Here is a 17,586-nt window from a genome sequence, read left to right on the forward strand (position 1 = left end):
TGCCCTCAGAAGCCCCCAGAGTAGTGAACACAAAGAGACAGTAAGCACAGTCGACAGGGTACAAACATGGTATTCTGGGGCATAAAGGAGGTCCTGGGTCAGCTGGCCTTGAAGGACGGGAATCCATCTAGAGAAAGCAGAGGGAGAAGCAAGAACAGCAATGTATTGAATGCTCTGAGTATTGTTGAAACAGAAAGTGCATGATGCCAAGGGAGGGAGTGTGGAGAGGAGGAAGGAACAAGGAGAGGAGCAGTGGGACTCCAGGCTCTGAGGATGAGACTGGACTGGAGCAAGTGACCACAGTCCGGGTAAAGTCAGGGATTTGTCAGGGGCTTCCTGGAGGAAGGGCATCTAAGCTGAGCCTTGAAGATGGTGGAGCATTTGGACATTTGGAAAAAGACAAGGGCCTCTCTGAAGGGCACAGTGGGTGCCAGGACCTACTTCTGACACCTTAAAAGAAACAAAACTCTCCCAAGAGTCTGAGCTATGAAGCTGGGCCCGGCCTGCTGTGTCCATCTCACCCTCCCAGCACTTAGTGCCAAGCCCAGGCCCAGCAGACTCGGTGAGTGCGGGCTAAACTGGTCGGCCTTGGCTTTGACTGGGCAGTACCCGTTCTGTGCATGCTCCTGTTCACTGGAGACTCGGAAAGCTCCATCACTTTTCTGTTACTCATCATATCTGTCTGTAAAAATATCTGTTACAGGCACAAAAGGACCATCCCCATGTTTGTCCCAGAATCTACATCTAAGCTGCAAAAGTTTACAAGGTGAGTTCTCGACATGTCACCCCAAATCCCTCCTTCTGGCCTAGGTAGTTGGAGTGGAGGGAGGGATGTCACATTTACTCCTCACTTGTGCCAGGTAACCTCACCAGATCTTCAAGCTGCTCCAGCTTTGGGGGATAAAAGGAAATGAGTTCTGTGGAGTTGCGAAGGGCTACCAGGCTCCCTTCAACCACTCTTCACTGCTCAGCAGCATAAGGTGCACTTTTACTCTGTGCCCTGTTAAAGTCTTTGTGTCAGATAGAACAGAGGAAAAACTGTTGTCAGATGGGAAAATGCTCATGACATAATGCGACATTAAAATGGTAGGATATGAGTGGATACAGCAGTAAGAGCCAAACAATGTAAAACAGTAAGAATAATCATAATAGTTAACTTCTATCAATTGCTCAATTCCCTCACACTTAAGAGCCTCTGTGAGGAAGTGACATCTGAGCAGAGACTAAAGCTAGAACAGCATGGGAGATCTGGGAGAACAGTGTTTCAGGCACAAGGAATAGCATGTGCAAGGCCCTGAGGAGAATGTGAACTGAGCCTGTTAGGAGCAGCCAGGAGGTGGATGTGGCTTGCAAGTGGCAAGCCCAGGGGAATGTGGCGGGTATTGGGAGATGGCAAGGAAGCAGGGGGACCAGGATACAGGGCCTACAGGGAGCGCTTGTGGCGAGATGACAGGGAAGACTGAGCCACAGGCCTGTTGCCCCTCACCACATCCAAGTAGGAGCAGGAGGGCCAGCTGGGCCCAGGCTGACTGACTGAGGGTTGGGAACAGAAGCTTCCATCAGTTCAGCCAGCTCAGCTATAAGCCACCACTGCTTCCCAGCAGGTGAGCAAGGAATGGGCCCTGGGCCTTCTGTTCACAGCCAGGACAAGGGGAAAATGGAGGACCACTTGTGTTCCAGGGTGGCACCTGGCAAGCAGCCCCTTGCAGACCTACCTGGTCAGTATCAGGGTGAGACCTCAGCAGAGGGGCGGCATTGGGCCTAAACCAAGGAAGCCTCACTGAGTTCTACGGCCTGGGGAGGGTAGAATTTGCCTGCTAGCCCTAGAAGCCCCTCTGGGAGCAGTGGTGGGAGGAGTGGAGCAGTGCCTGTCAGTGGAAGCAAGGAAGGTTAAGGGCTATGAGAGTCCACACAGCCATCCTGGCTGGAGCATTTTTGCTGCTGCACATCCCACAGCTCTGAAAGAATTTAGGCCTCCATGTGAGATCTCACTGAGGAAATGGTTCTGTTGCTAAAGAAACTAGACCTCAGAGTTTTCAAAGCAATCGTGGTTTTTGCCAGTGCCTCAGTGCAGGGGGCCATCTCCTGCCCTTTGCAGGGGCTCTCACCTGGCTGTATGCGCTTGGATTATAGAAACTGGGGAAAGGTCTGATTAGTGAAGGCAGTTTGAGCGACAAAATCTTCCCTGACAAGGGGGTCCAGGGAGGCCACTGAGTAACTGGCTCCAGCAGCCCCACTTTGCTTAGGTTAGGGACCTGGGGTCATCTCGATCCCTCCCTCCTTCCCTCTGTCTCAAGCATCTTACAGTGAGTGCTTCCTTCTCTGCTCTCCCACTGCCTCCCCAGTGCCTCCTTTCTTCAGCCTAACTGGCCTGCCCATTTCCACTTTTGGCCCGCGTTAGTTTCCTGTGACCACTGTAACAAATTACCACAAACTTGATGGCTTAAAACAACAATTTATTTTCTGACAGTTCCGAAGGCCAAAGTCCAAAGTCAGAATTGCTGGGCTGTAATCAAGGTGTCAGCAGGGCTGCGTACCCCCATCCCGCCCTTAGGCTCCAGGGGAATATCTGTCCTCACCTCTTCCAGCTTCTGGTCGCTGTAGCCCTCCTTGGCTGCATCACTCCAGTTGCTGCCTCTGTGATTACATGGCCTCCCTTGTGTTTATCAGGTCTCCCTCTACCTCTCATAGGGATACTTGTGATGGCATTTAAGGCCCACCTGGATAATCCAGGCTCATCTTCCCAAGTTAATATCCTCACTTTAATCACATGTGCAAAAATCCTTTTTCCAAATAAGGTCACATTCACAGGTTCCAGGGACTAGGACCCGATGTCTCTGGGAACAATATTCAGCCTACAACAGCACCTCCAATCTAGTCTTCACGTAACAACAAAAAAAGATTTTTCTAAAACACAACTTTAGAAACTACTTAGGCATCTCTCTCTGTGTTTAGGATTAACTTCAACAAGAAGGCTTCCAGGCCCAGCCCCTGCATTCTCTGGCCCCACTGGTCTCATGCCCTCTCCTCCGCTCACCTCTCCCCTGCCTGCTGGGTCCTTGCCTGTATTGGGCTCTTGCCTGGAACACTGTCTTCTGAATAGTCTGCCTCTTCTCTCTTACCCCAGTCCACAAGCAAACAACCCTCGCTGACCTCAGGAGAGAAAAATGCAGTGGCTGTAGTCACTCTGTGTCTTGGGGTGTGCCAGGGTTCATGAGGGCTGCTTCCCTCAGTCCTCATAGCAACCTGTGAGATGGGTGCTGTTAGAGCCCCACTCCTCAGATGGAGAAACTGAGGTACAAAGAGTCAGTGACTCATCCATCCAGCCCTGGCCGGAACCTGGGTTCCCCGTCTGTCTCCCAGTACCCTTCATAGGGACTGGGAGTCTGAGCTCCTCACTGCATCTCCACACAGCCTGTGGACTGGGCGATTGCTCCATTTTGTCCAGCAGTGGCAGCTGGCAGACGGGTGGGTACTGGTGCCCTCCTTGAAGGAGGCCCAACATGTCAAGGTGTGCTGGGCCAGAGGGAGACCTTCAGGTCAGCTGCTGTCCTGGGAGGCTGCAGAAGATGGGCCTCTCCAGGACACAGGTACCTACCTCTGAGGCTCATAGTGCCTCTCTCCTTCCATATGGGAAGCCCCGAGGTTGCCCAGGCACCTGCACTGCCTAGATGGTCCCCAAAGCAACTGGAGAGAGGTGGCTCTGAGGTGGCTCTGGGACTAAGCCCGTGTCTGCCTGACCCACCTAGCCGGGAATAGTGCACCGTGTTTGTTTCCGGCTTAGTGGGTGTGTCAGAGGCGAGGCTGCTGCTCCGGAAGGAGCTGCCCTGGCTAGGGTGGCAGGGAGCCTGGAGCCAGGAGGGCGGGGACAGTTCAGAGGCCCCAGTGATGTCTTGCTTCACTACCCCCTACTGTGGCCTTGGGCAAGTCTCTAGATTTCTCTTAGCCTCTAGGCTCTTGGAGGGTCAGGTAGACATTGGGGTGTCAGGGCACTGCTGCTGAGTGCTGTGCCCCTTACCAGGGTAACTGGAGTTAGATGATGGTGTTTGTCAGTGCAGAGCAAGTATATCTTTGGTGTATCCCAGGGCAAGAATCATAGATTGTAAGGTTCTATGGCAGTTGACAGAGTGACTTCACCTCAGAGCCCCATGAAGTAGGTACCATTGTTATCCCTATTACAGTTGAAAATATTGGGGTTCATAGATGGTAAGTGACTTGTCCTGGATCTCACACTATTAAGAGGACAGTGGAAAGTCCAGGTCTGGCCCCTATTTTTTTGCCAGACTCTGGGATAGGACCTTCCTTCCCAGGGAGGATGGAGTGGGGTCACACTGGCCCCGGGCCTCCCACCGCTCCCCAATTTCAATTGTTGTCACCTTTTCAGAATTTCCACCTGGGTTCAGGATGTGCCCCCGGCACTCCAGCCCCAAATCTCCCTCAGCTTTCATCCCCAGTGAATCATGGGGTGACTGATAGGAAAGCTGGTGTCCAGCTAAGGAGAGAGGCTGCAGTCCTGCAGGCCTGATGGAAGCCCCACCAGGTCTCCATGACTGCCACCACTGTAGCGCTTAGCCTTGCCTTTCAGACAGGCCAAGGGAGGGTGGTGTGGCAAGCTTCTGCCTAGAGCTGGCCCTGGGGGAGGACTGCTGGTTTCTGAGGCAAGGAGACAGCCCACGTCTAGTGTCTGTCTGTGGGGTGTCTGGGCCAGGGCCTTACCTGGTGTTCTCCTATCTTCCCAGCTGGTTCATGGGACGGCGGCCTGAGTACACAGACCCCAAGGTGGTGGCTCAGGGTGAAGGCCGAGAAGGTAAAGCTTGATTCCCCCAACCCCACCTCCCACCCCACAGGCAGGTTGGAGCCTAGGGGGGACTAGGTGGGCCCCCTGGAAACAGACGGGGTGGGTGCCAGGGCCTGCCAGGCATACAGACACTGGGGCCGCAGGAGCAGGGCCCAGGAATTCTCCCATAGCTTTTCCCAGACACAGGTCTAGGTGGAGCATGTAGGGTCTGTCATGTCTTTCTGTCTCCACTACAGCCCCTTCGCCTCCCAGTGAGGAGTACGGGCCAGGCACTGTTGTCCCCATTTTATAGGAGAGAACACTAAGACTGAAATTCCCAGAGCTGGCTCTGTTTCTGCCTCTGTTTGTTTCTGATACTCCCTTCTGTCTCCAGTGACCCGTGTCCGCTCCCAGGGCTTTGTCACTCTCCTCTTCAATGTGGTGACCAAGGACATGAGGAAGCTGGGCTATGACACTGGGCCTCTGGATACACGGGGTGTCTCGGGGCCCAGCCCACCCCAGGGCCTCCCCCTGTGAAGGCAGCAACCCCTCCACTGCCCAGTGAGACTGTCTGACCAGCTGTGCAAGCGAGGTGGCTCCCCATAATGCCAAGGGTTGGCCACTGATCTATCTACCTGACTGAAGTGCAGTTTTGTGTGTGTGTGTGGGGCGGGGGGGGCGTATTTTTATAAAATAAAAGTTGCTTTCTCACAGATCCCAGGCCTGGGGCTGTCTTCTCTCCCCTTTAGCACCTCCCCCATTGGAGCGGGCTACCACCCAGCCTGAAGCCTTTCCTGAGCTAGGCCAGGACCTTTTCTCACACTGCTACTCTCTGACACTGCCTGGAGGATGTAAGCACTTGTCACGCCATCCATGCTCCATGATCGCCAGCCTCCTTTGGCAAGAATAATATCCTGTTAGGAGAAGCTGGAATGGGGAGGCCCCCAGCCAGCCCTCTGCCTGTCCCTGAGCAAAGCCCAGAGGACAGGCTAAAAACCTCCCATCCAGGGAAGCTACTAGAATTCCAGCTTTCTCGCAAGTCTCACGGCAGGAGAGAAAGACGAGCCTCGTGGTCCAGCACCCTGAACTCTGGGTTGAGCACTCTCAGCACACAGGTCCCATGGCACTATGGTGGAGTTACTGTCTCACCCAGCCCTCAGCCCAAGGCAAGGCCGCCTTACCTTCTCCCTGCACACACCCTGGGCCTAGCAAAGGCAGCAAACTTCTATTGTCCCATTCCCCACTGTAGCTTCAGGTGAACCCTCTGGGGATGGGACACAGAGCTTGCCCATTCTCCCCAGCCTGCCCATTCTCCCCAGCCTGCACACCACCCTCAGCAGGATCTAAGGGAAGCCATAAAGTGCCTGCCCCGGGCTCCTGGTCAGCCCCACTACTACACACTGTCCTGGCTGTTATTGGAACTTGATCTAAGAGACTACTAGGACTGATCCTGTTCTGCCTTTTATCTGTTCTCTCAGCACCATAAGTTTAGCTGCTTAGGGCACTCTCATCCTCTGCCCCCAACTCACTGCATTCTGGAACTTGTGATCTATCATCAGCAAAGTTCCTGATTCTAACTTCTCTGATTGGAAAGTTCCCTCCACCTCTGGCCCTACTGAAACCCACACTGTTCCCTTCAGCCCTCTTAGACTCCCAGATGTCACGTACCGTGGCCCTGGAGATGGGGTTTGCCCCCCATGAGCACTTCCTCCTTCCCCATTCCAGCTCCCTCAATGCCTGGGCCATCAGACCACACTTCCTATGTCCATCAAAGACTTGACTACCTTGTCTTTTCCTCCAGCTGTTCATGGCAACATCACTGTCCATGTGGATGATCTTTCCCACAACTTGGCTTCTTCCTTAGCTCCAGTGCAATGACCTTGACCTGTGCCTCCCAACAGCTGCCCACTCCCTTGGTCAGAGCCTGTTTCTTGTGACCAATGACTGTATGTCTCTAAAATGTGCATCTAAGCGTCCCTTCCCCAGCCACTCCCTCTCTGTATGCAGTTTCTTTCCTGTGGTTCCCACTCCAACAGTCCTGCATTTCATCCAGGTCCTCCCAGCCACCAACCAACCCGCTTTGGGCTAACAGCCCTTTTTACCCTGCCCAATTTAGAATTCAGTCATTCTCTTCGTTCAATTCACCCATAGCTCTTGTGCCCTGTCCCTTGCTTTATCCTCACCTGGCCAACCTCAGCCCTGGGGGAATCTAGCCATCTCCTGAGGGCCAGGGGCTGGTCACAGTGCTGTCTCTGCTATGTTCCTGGCCAGGTCTCAACACTGCCAAGCAGTCCCCCTTATTTCCTTAACTCTCTCTTGTAGTCTCTGAGAAAACTCATTCACACCGTTTCTCCTCTCAAACCTCCAGTCCCCTTGGCCCCTCAACTGAAGTGCTCATGAGAACATGGTAACGACCAGAGAGTTCCCTCACATTCCCACCATCACATCTGGCACCAACCAACATTTGCTCCAGAGATGCCCAGGGTCTTACATGAGGCTGCCTTGCATGTGTACGAGATCCCATGCCCCTCTGCCTTCTCACAGGTGACACTCCCACAGCTTTTCCCCACCATGTGCTCTCCTCCTCTGCAGGATCATTTCCATCAGCCTCCATGTGTGCTCTTATATTACAGAACAATCACACAAAGAAAAAACACTGGACCTCTGTGCATGCTTCTCTACTTCTCTGCCTCATTCTACCGCAGCTCCATGAACAGTTGAATTTTCTGTCCACTTCCTCACCTCCACCCATGCCTATCGGTCTTTTTGCCTGTCACTGCCCAGAAACCACTATCCTGTTGAGTCCAGGTGCATGTCTCAGGTTGTAGTACTGTGTGTCAGCACCTTTGACATGGTAGTTCACCCTCTTATATTTATTTTTCAACATTTTATTATTAAAATTTTTAACATAGAAAAGTTGAAATAATTTCACAGGGCACACCTATATGCCAACCGCCAGAGTCTACCGTGACCATTTTCCTCGTGTTTTCACATAACCACAACTCTTCATCTCTGCTCAAGCCATCCTATTTTTAGTGCACTTCAAAATAAATTGCAAACATCAGTACATCTCCTGAATATTTCAGCATGCTTACCATTAACTAGAGTTTAATATTTGTTTTTAGGTGGTGGTTTTTCTTTTGAGGAAACATTTACCTACAATGAAATGCATAAATCTTAAGTGTACTATTCATTGAATTTTGACAAAGGTATGCTGAAGCCCCTATCAAGGTGTAGAATGTCACCATCACCTCGAAAGCTCCCTTGGCCTCTTCCCAGTCAAGCCAACACAACAGTACAGTTAGGAACTTTGGAGGTTGAGGGCGTCTGTGCCTGGGAATTGGGATGTGGGGTGGGGAACTGTGACTGTCTACATGAACAGTCAAGGCTTACTGCCCCCAAGCCCACCCCTCAGTTGTTCATTCTGTCCTCCACTATGACAAAACTGTGTGTCACCAGGCCACTTCCTTTTTCTCCTGGGCTCACAGGAAGACTGCATTCTCGGGGCCCTTGTATCTAAGTGGGTCCATGTGAGTAGCCGGCTAAGGAAATGTAGGTTGAAATATGTCCACCACACAGAGGTCTGACCCATTTAAAACCTCCCATGAGGCAATCCTTCTTACTCTGCCTTTCCCACAACACCCCTAAGGCCAGGTGTTGAAGATGGCACATCATAAGGGAGCTGCCAAGGACATCCCCCATTGGGCATTTTGTGAGAAACTTACTGCATTCAGCCACAGAGAGTTTGGGTTTCCGTGGAACCTATTCTATTCTGATATAGAAATTGGTATCACAAGTGAGCTTCTGCTATAACCAAAATAAAATAAACAGCATTAGTGGTTGTGCATTAGTGGTTGGGTGGCAGGTAGGAAGAATACAGATAAAAGACTGGATAGCAGGACATTACGTGTAGAACTTTAGGTGATTCACTTACTGACCTGGGTGGGGGGCAGGCTATGTACCTATTGAGTCATCAGCTCCAGAGGAAAGGAATAGCTGCTAGGAGGTGTGGTATATGTTGTCTACTGTTGGCTGCATGTGGAAAGCTACCACAGTAAAGAGGTGAGCTCACGAAAGAACTGGAAATAAAGAACAGGAAATAAAGATAATCCAAAAATGTTTGTCATCAAAAGGATAGAAAAGGAAACTTTCTAGAACTCATATGGGAAAGGATAAGATTGAGAATGCTTTAATCCATAAAGGCCTAGTAAAACTCATTTTGAAGGTAACTCAGCCTTTTGGTAAATATCAGATTAAGAATATGGCCATCCCACCATTATCCCAAATAGCTTCACAGTAGCTACCATTAAGTTGGGGGGGAAATGGGGAAAAGGCAGCAAAGAAATAAAGCAGGCTTATGTCTAGGGGAGAATTTTGTGTGTGTTCCAGTTATCTATTGCTGTGTAACAAACTACCCTCAAAACCTGGTACCATAACGACCATTTATTCTCTCATGATTCTGTAAGTGACTGACTGGACAGGACCCAAGGATGTCTCCTTTGGTGGGGGCAGGCATATGGTTTATGTGTGGAAAAAAGTGAAATAAATATTTGGTGACTAGAAGAACATCTGTGATAGAGACTGGCCATGTGTTAACCAAATCCATTTCCCATCCCCCCAAAGAAGCTTGCATTTCCTAATTTCCCTGTGCCCAGATGGAACCATGGGACCAGTTCTGGCATCTGGACAAGGGAGGAAGTCATGCACTTCCAGGTCTGGCCCCTAAGAAATCTTATACCTACCACTTTGCTCACTTGTTCCCTTTCATGGCAACTTTCAAGGCTGCATGTTGAAGGTGGCAGTGTCACAAAATTAAAGCAGTTGCAGTCCCCCAGTCACTGCTTAGAGAGCTGCCCAGCGAGGCATAACCGAGAGCATCCCTAAGGCATTCCTCACCTGTCCCGAGAGTGGACTCGCAGCTGCTCCAGGCTCTAGCAAACCTTCCCTGGGCCCCTGCTAAGTCCTGCTCCCTGAGTGGGCACCAGGAAGACAGGTCTTCAGCACAGAAAGAAGATGGGTGGGCAGGGCAGCCATAGAGCAGAGTTTAGAGCAGAGAAGGTGCTGGCCTGCCTCCTGCCTCCCTCACCACCTTTCCATCTTTGTCTCTGTCCATCTTTGCCTTTGCTATATACTCTCCTACAATCAGAACCTCTCCCACCTCTTCCTGCAAAGGAATTTCTGGCCTTCAACTGCTGGCCTCCTCCGATCACAGGTTCCTAGGGGACAGTTATTGCCACAATAAAGCTGCAGAAGCCACGCAAGAACCAGCAGCTCTGCTATCTTGAGAATGCACAGGTTGGCCAGGCAGCTTTTCAACCAGTAGCTCTTCTGGTGGCATGGACGCCGAAGAGGAAGCAGAGCCCAGCAGGCTATCACACATCATTCTAAGCAGTGGGTACACTTACCCTATCTGTGGATAGGGTAAATCCAAAGTACACAGGCAATGAAGTGTACCCACTGATGAGAACATATTAAGGGGTAAAGGACTACAGCCAGTACCTCCACCTCCACACTCTTGCGGACCACCAGCCCCTCCTTCTCTGACATTCAGAGGCTCACTTGTGCACCAGGACCAAGTCAGTGGCCTCATCAACCACAGGCTAAGTTGGGTTCCAGGCAGGACCCAACTCCATAGCCTGCCCACCCCTCTCCTGTGTCATGGGATTGATAAAGACGGGGATGGGGGAAGGACACATATAGAGACTACATTATGATACAAATGATAAATTATATTTACACAGTAAATAAGTATCAATAGTCAACACAAGTTCAAAACCAGCCATTGGCCCCTGGGACTGAGAAAATGGCTGGGTGACACCTCCTACCATGGTGCCATCAGGAGGGGACATGATGGCATCTGTACAACATGGCAGTGGCCGGTGGCTTCATGATCAGTGCAGCAGGCAACAGGGACAAGGTGCCTGGGGACAGGCCTGTGCTGCGGGGCAGAGAGGGGATCTTCTTGGGCCTCAGTGGCCTGGTAGCTGTGATACTGGGGCCCAAAAGTCATGGCAGGAAGGACTCCTGACGGTTACAAAAGAATTACCGACCCAAGGAGTCAAGTTTAGTATGACCTGGGAGGTGGCAGGGTGGCATGGTCTGAGTTAAAGCACCTCCCTGGGGAAATACCCTACCAGAGTCAGCCTGCCTTCACCCGCCCCCAATCTGGAAGAGGCCAGACACAGCCTTCAGAGCCCACATTTCAACCCCAGGTCTCCGGCTCTGGCAGAAGCAGCTGGCTCCTGGGGCCAGAGTTATGAACTCAGGGAAAACAGGGGTGAGTGCTTTGAAATAAGAAATAGGAGATGGGGCTGAGCAGATAGTTCTGAATCAGCCTGCATGCCCTCCTGGCATTTTACATGTCTCCTATGCTCAGGGTCAGATCTCCTAAAGCCAGAGAGAGGAATGGAGAGGCCCCATTCCCTGAGAGGGACCACCCAGTGGTCAGCTGCCCTTGGGATATGAGTTGAGAAGTCCACGGTGGAATGAGAGGCAAGCTGACTAGACACAAGGTTTGGGGGAAATGTCCCTTCCCCTGGGGAGTTGTTGTTTCTGGTCTTTAATTAGTGATTTAATACTTTTTTTTTTGTAGTGGTGGGTAGGGTGAGGAAGGAAGGAGGTGGGGAGGAGGTAATATTAGTGCATGTTTGTTAAAAATCTATTCTGTGAGAAAATGATTTTTTTGTTCCTCTCCAAAATAAGAGATGATGATTTTTAAGTCTGCAATGTGTGTCTGGAGTTAGCAGGTGGATGGGTCAGGGCCAGCCCTGGTTCCTCACCCCTTCTCAGCCATGAGACCCCCAGGGAGCCAGAGGCACAGAAGTGCCACTGCCCCACAAACAACTGCCGTCTCTACACTATCCCCATCTTTACCCTGAGTGTGGATTAAGATAGAGATCACAGACACACAGGTCCAAGATGTCTCTTCCATTTCAGATTCCCATTGTAAACGAAGTCCTTGTTAATCTGTGCATGCCTTCAGTTGCAAAAAGAAATTAGCTGATAAAAACTAGTGAGACACATTCATACATTAAATTAGCTTTTTTTCTTTAACTTTCTTGAGGTTGGTATAGCAGTAAGAAAAATAGCCTCTCTCTTAGGATCTAGCCAAAAAGGCTGAAAGTCAATCAGTTGGTAATTCACCAAAAAAGGGAGTTAAAGAAAGGAAAAGGCAACTGGAGGCTAAGAGTTTTTTTGTTGCTGTTGTAGTTTTTTTTAAATAAACATCATCTTTTATGTATAATCAAATTCCCATATTTTTTCCTATAAAGAATTTGCTTTAGTTTTTCCATAAGGCATTTTTTGTTTCTTCCTATTTAAATTTTCTTACAGAGTTAAAACCATAAATAAGAGAATTTAAACTACTAACATGACATGTGTCAATATCTTAATTCAGCCAGACCTGGTAAATTCTATCAAAACTAGACAGTTAAATAAGAACCACGTTATAAAAATATTAGCCAAAAAAAGACTATTAGATAATTCTGCAAACTCAAATATGAAACTGTACTAAACAAAATATGTGCAAACGTATACAAGCATAGAGCCATGTGGCAGGGTTATGCTCAGATTAGTTTAAAGCTTGCTCTAGTGAATTTAATTCAAGAGTTGTTCCACGGTGGTAGTGTTTACTTTGACCTCACACACGAGTCAAAGAAAAATATAATACACACAACCACGTCCCCAAAAGGTCAGTGTCTAATGGAGTCGGCACTTCATTCCGTCCACACCTGGGACTGCCTGAGGTGTCACTAGGGCTAGGGGTGAAGGGCAAAGATGAAGCAGTCATCCCAAATCCTGGACAAGGCAGTGTCCCCGAGACCCTTGGGCTGAGGCTAGGGGGAAGGGCAACACAGGACTCCCACTTCCTCATCCAGGGCCCTGGCGAACCAGCTGACCCCCACAGGAACCAGGACCCTGCAGTTGGGAGGAGGTGGTAAGGGTAGCCAGGCTGGGTCAGGGCGCTTCCAAGACATGGACCGCTGACTGGGGACGGGCAAGCGGGCTGCTGGAAGGTTTGGAGAGCCACGTGCTGGGTCTACAGTATCAGCAAGCCCGCTGCCACTCAAATCTGAGGGTCGAGGCTGTAAAGACGATCCTTCTATCAGGAAGCCAGAACGAGAAAGCCCTAACACCACCCCCAACTCTTAGACACCATTCCACAAACGAGAGTCCCTGCTCCGTGTCCTCAGGCACAGGTGCTCAGGGCATTCGCTCTGCAGCAGGTCCCAGGCCCGGACACTAGAGAAGAAAAGGGTTGGTTGTGCCAGTGGCCTGAGCTGCTGATGGGGGAATGCCCACCATGTTCATTGGGGTGGGGCCCAGTGGTGTCAGGGAGGAACTGCTGGGCCCTAGAACTGGGTGTGAGGCTGTGGAAGTCATGGAGGCCATAGCCACAGGCTCCACACTTGGGCCAGGTCCAAAGGACGTGCTGGTTCCCAGTACTGGACTCCCCCGCAGCTGGTTCAGTGTCAGCGGCTGGGGCTGGTTCACCTGGAAGGGGTTGACAGGGGCCGAAGCCGTGGCTGCACCTGGGGAGAGAGCAGGAGGAACAGTGGCTAGAGTCAGAATAACATCCATCCCCAAGTCCAAGGGCTGGAAGACCATAGCCACCAGGAGCATGTATGCGCAGGCAGCCAGCCCCCTCAGGGACTGGGTACACCCTGGTCTCTGCTGTGCCGAAGAGCCTGTGGCAGCACCAGCCATCACATGGCAGGCACGTCTGCTGACTAAATGAATCAACTGTTTGGATGAGAAGACTAAAGCTATAACCTGGAGAAGCCAAGTGACTTGTCCAGGGTCAAAGCCTAAACGAGGCAGTACCAGGAATGTACCAAGCTCCTGCTCGGTGCTGGCACCCTAGGATTCCTTCAGCAGCTAATAACTGGCCCCCTTATTCTGTTTGCTGAGCTCTGTGACCACAAGTGCCCAAGAGAGAGGAGTGGAAAGGGGGAATTGGGAACTGCAGCATGTGGCTTGAGAGTGGCAGGCCCCACAATGTACCGTGGGACCCCAAAGGCTCTGTGAAGTCCAATAGTCAAGAATGAGATGCAGCTCTGTCTTACCCAGTGTTTCCAGAATTTGTCTCACATCAGAAAGCCTTTCCCCCTTTCAGCAAAAACACTTATTGATACTCTGCCAAAAAACATGGGAGCTGCCAGCACTGGGTCTTCAATGCAGCCCAGCCTCTTCTCAAAAGGGTTCCCAGCAAAGGCATCCCTCCAAGTCACTACCAAGAGATGCTGCACTGTTCCCTGCACCACACTGGGGAAGGCAGGCCCTGCTCAGGGCATACCCAAGATTCTTGCATCAGCCCTTCCTCAAGTAGCCCTAGGAGTCGGGCTCTGCAGATCACCCCGTTAGAGATAACCAAACTGAGACTACAGAGCAGAACAATGACTTGCTCGAGGCCCCTAGCCTAGAAGGGTCAAAGCTGGGATCCCACAAATGACAAAAGCCTGGAGCCACCTGTGTGGCCTGGGAAATGGCCCTGGAGGTCCATCCAACAAGGCTACCTGAACCTCCTCTATCTTGGCTGCAGCACCCAGGGACCATGACCTGTTGCAGACAGCACAGCTGCCCCAAGGTCTGATAAGGTCCCCTCCTTCCCCCCAAAAGCCTGGAGGAGGTTGCTGATAGACACAGCCTGCCAGTGATCTCCAGCGGGGCACCCCAGGGCGCTCTGGGTAGAGGAAGCAGATTTCCTGGGGTAGGAACAGGGCTCCATGCTGGCTTAGGAACCTGGGTTCTAATCTAAACTCCACCCAGGGAACAAGGAGCTATGGAGCCACCCTCCCCTGAAGGTAACATCCTCATCCATCTCAGGACCATACAGCTGGGCAGGACCCAGGCCCTCTACATACCCTACTTCTGCCCTAGGGTCCCCAACCTCAGCTCTCAAAGTCCTTGGGTCCTTCACTGCAGAGTTCTATCAGGGGCAGTGGTCCAGATCTTCAGATCCCTTCATCATGGGGCAGGTCTGGGGCTGAACACCTTGAATATGACACGTTTTTGCACTTGAGGAGCTTAAGGCCTGCCTTACTGGGAAATCTATGGGGAAGAAAGAAGTCTCCTAGAGGAAGAGGGTTGTCTGGGCTGGGTACTGAAGGACGGATACGCTTTCCTACTGAAACAAGAGGGAGGACGTTCCAGGCAGAGGGAACAAAATGTGTATGCATGAGGAGTGTTAGGGGCTTGGTACAGCTGATGGTCTAAGCACACAGGGAGAAAGCAGGACGGTGGGGGCAGGCTGCAACTCCTTGGACACTAGAGCAAGAGCTGGGGGCTTGTCTTACAGTCCCTGTGGAGAGGAGACCAAGGGTGGAGAGCAGGTTTTTAGACAAGAGCCCATCAGCAGGAAGGATAGATTCAGGGAGTGGGAAGGTCGAGTTCCTAGCTCCAGGAAAGGCAGAATCAAATACCAGGGATGAAATGAGGGTCCTTAGGTGCCTGGAAGATGGCCCAGCTAAGGGCCATTTATAGTCCACCTGATGTAGGGGGATACTGGGCAGCAGACCCCACTCCCATACCCCCCAGCACCTCTTCCAGCTGGCATTCACTTGATGGTCTCCCAGGCTGAGGGACCAAGTCAGGGACAAATTCTCCTCAGTGGTCTCAACTGAGAGAAAGGCTGTTTTCTACCCCACTCCCCAAACTGAACAGCTGCTTTCACATTCTACCCCCTGAGGCCCTGGAGAGCTGGAAGTGCTATCCAGGCATCCTAGCTGGCTCCACTACATCCCGGCTCGAAGGCTGGGCATGCCCCTGAGCATGGTGCTCAGGTGAGGGACATGGTGGAAAGAATCCCCCAGAGGTAAGGAGAGGTCAGGGCCCAGTGGCCTTCCCGCAAACCCATTCTCAGGAAGAGTGGACAGCCAGCAAAAGCCCTGGAAAGTGAGCATACCTGGTGCCAGGAAAGGGTTGAGGGACTGGGCCGGCGGGGCTGGCCTGGTCACCAGCGAGTCCAGGTTCACCAGGGCCGCGTTGGGGCCCAGGAAGGACTCCGGTGTTTTCCGGGCGCTGCTGGGCTTGCTTGCAGCCATGGTCAGGGGCTGAGACTCAAAGGGGTCAGGGCTTGTAGTTCCATTGTTTTGGGATGGCGGAGAGGCCACCACCTCAGCTACGAGACAAGGACACACACAAGTATGGTGAGTATGGAGGGTAGGCCCTGAGCCTGGTGTATCCAATGCTGCCAACTAACCCCGGGAGCGTCCTGAGCAAAACAAACCCGAGATTCCCCATGTGGCTGCACAGAGGGTGGAGATGTTCATTGCAGTGTTGTTTCCAACAGCCCCAAACTGGAGACAGTCAACCACAGGGCAGGTTACATAATCCATTGTCCATATAACCAAGCCCGAGTGTAAGGAGAGAAAAGACTAGATGAGGAGAGGGAGCTGTATCAACATATTAAATGAGAAAACCAGGGACTAAACAGTATGTACAGCATGATCCTCCCAACACAGCAAGATGTTACTTTGGTTTGGTGACTAGGCATGGGTAATTTATGTATTTTTTCCATTTTTTAAATTTTCTACAATGAACATGAATTTTTTGACAATAAGAAGAAAGCATATTATTTTTTTTAATTCAGCCAATAGAGGGTGTGCTGAGACAGGCTGGTGGGAATGTCGTTGCTCTGCCAAGATGCAAGGTGGCAATGTAGTATAGAGGTTCTTAAAAATGGTCATACTCTCTACTCAGTAATCCCATTTCTAGGAATCCAGCCTCAGGAAATAATGCAAAATATGAACAGGGGTTTAAGCACAAAGACGTTCACTACAGCATTATTTATTTCAGCAAAACTTGAAATCAACCTAAAATGTCCTCCCAAAAAATTAAAGATTAAATAAATTATTGCTGAGCAATAGATACTACATAGTTGTGAAATGTTTTCTAAAGAATTTTCAATGTCATGAGAAAATGTTTCAATCTGTTATTCCATAAAAGTGGGGCGGGGGGCGGGGGAGGAACAGGATTCAACTCTGATAGTATGAGCTAAACTGTATGTTAAGAGCTCAGAAAAAAATACTAGAAGCAAACAGTGACTGATGGTAGGTAGAAGGATTATATATCATTTTCATTTTCTCTCATAAACTTTTCCAAATTTTTGGAATGCTTCTAGAATTGGGGGGAAATACTTTGCAAGTCCACTTAAGGATGATCATGTAACAAGCTACACTGCCTTCTCACTGAAGCACAGAGGGCAGGTAAGGACAGTTAGGTTGTACTTTGACCTACAAAGGAGACACATGGAATCGTGTTGCTTTTTTAATGTAGCAAAAGAAAGACCCAGAGAAGCAGCACATTCTAAGTTGCTTCTGGTCCCCTGAGCTGAGAGGCTGCTCATACCTTTGACCAGGACCAGCCAGGCTGCTCATAGCTTTGACCAGGACCAGCCAGGCCTGTGGCTGCAGCTGGGGGGAGAGGCAGAGAAAGTGGGAGGAAGGAAGTGGGGAATGGGGAGGACATTGAGAGAAGCTGAGAGAGGAAAGAAAGGAGAGAAGTTGCTCTGTTGACTGGGATATATGGCTCTGAGATGGACAGAGGCTGCCTGGCTGCCCCCAGGTCCATTTACGGGTGTATGAAGAAAGCATCCCAGGCCTCCTCCCTCTGCTCCCTCCAGGCCAAGACTTTCTGAATGCCACCCTGACCCCCTCCCAGCCCAGGGGTGCACAGGGAAGAGCTAGGCCTGGAGACTTGACTGTGGGTGTCCTGGACATGGGATCTGATACGGGTTGGGCAGGAGCCGCAACCTGGGATGATATAGTGGACCAGACACCCCATTCATGCCCAAATCTGGGGTTGTCTGG

At 51.0% G+C, this 17,586-nt stretch overlaps 2 protein-coding genes across 7 annotated transcripts in view; one reads left to right on the plus strand and one right to left on the minus strand.

The window, feature by feature from the left end:
* The window catches only part of B9D1 (B9 domain containing 1), a 13,704-nt gene extending 8,212 nt beyond the window's left edge, over positions 1-5,492 (plus strand). Inside the window, exons 4-6 of the mRNA XM_023529893.1 lie at positions 568-766; positions 4,740-4,807; positions 5,172-5,492. Coding sequence (XP_023385661.1) covers positions 568-766; positions 4,740-4,807; positions 5,172-5,314 — 410 coding nt within the window. The 3' untranslated portion in view covers positions 5,315-5,492. The remainder of the gene's footprint in view (positions 1-567; positions 767-4,739; positions 4,808-5,171) is intronic.
* Positions 5,493-10,485: 4,993 nt separating this feature from the next.
* Positions 10,486-17,586, minus strand: part of EPN2 (epsin 2) — a 79,974-nt gene continuing 72,873 nt past the window's right edge. For all 6 annotated transcript variants that reach the window (XM_011359048.2, XM_011359044.2, XM_011359047.2 and 3 more), the window contains 2 exons: positions 15,681-15,896; positions 10,486-13,308 (listed from right to left, as the gene is read on the minus strand). In XM_011359048.2, the coding sequence (XP_011357350.1) occupies positions 13,019-13,308; positions 15,681-15,896 (506 nt within the window). In that variant the 3' untranslated portion in view covers positions 10,486-13,018. The remainder of the gene's footprint in view (positions 13,309-15,680; positions 15,897-17,586) is intronic.

This window comes from Pteropus vampyrus, unplaced genomic scaffold (genome assembly GCF_000151845.1).
Source record: "Pteropus vampyrus isolate Shadow unplaced genomic scaffold, Pvam_2.0 Scaffold44, whole genome shotgun sequence".
Taxonomy (NCBI): Eukaryota; Metazoa; Chordata; class Mammalia; order Chiroptera; family Pteropodidae; genus Pteropus; species Pteropus vampyrus.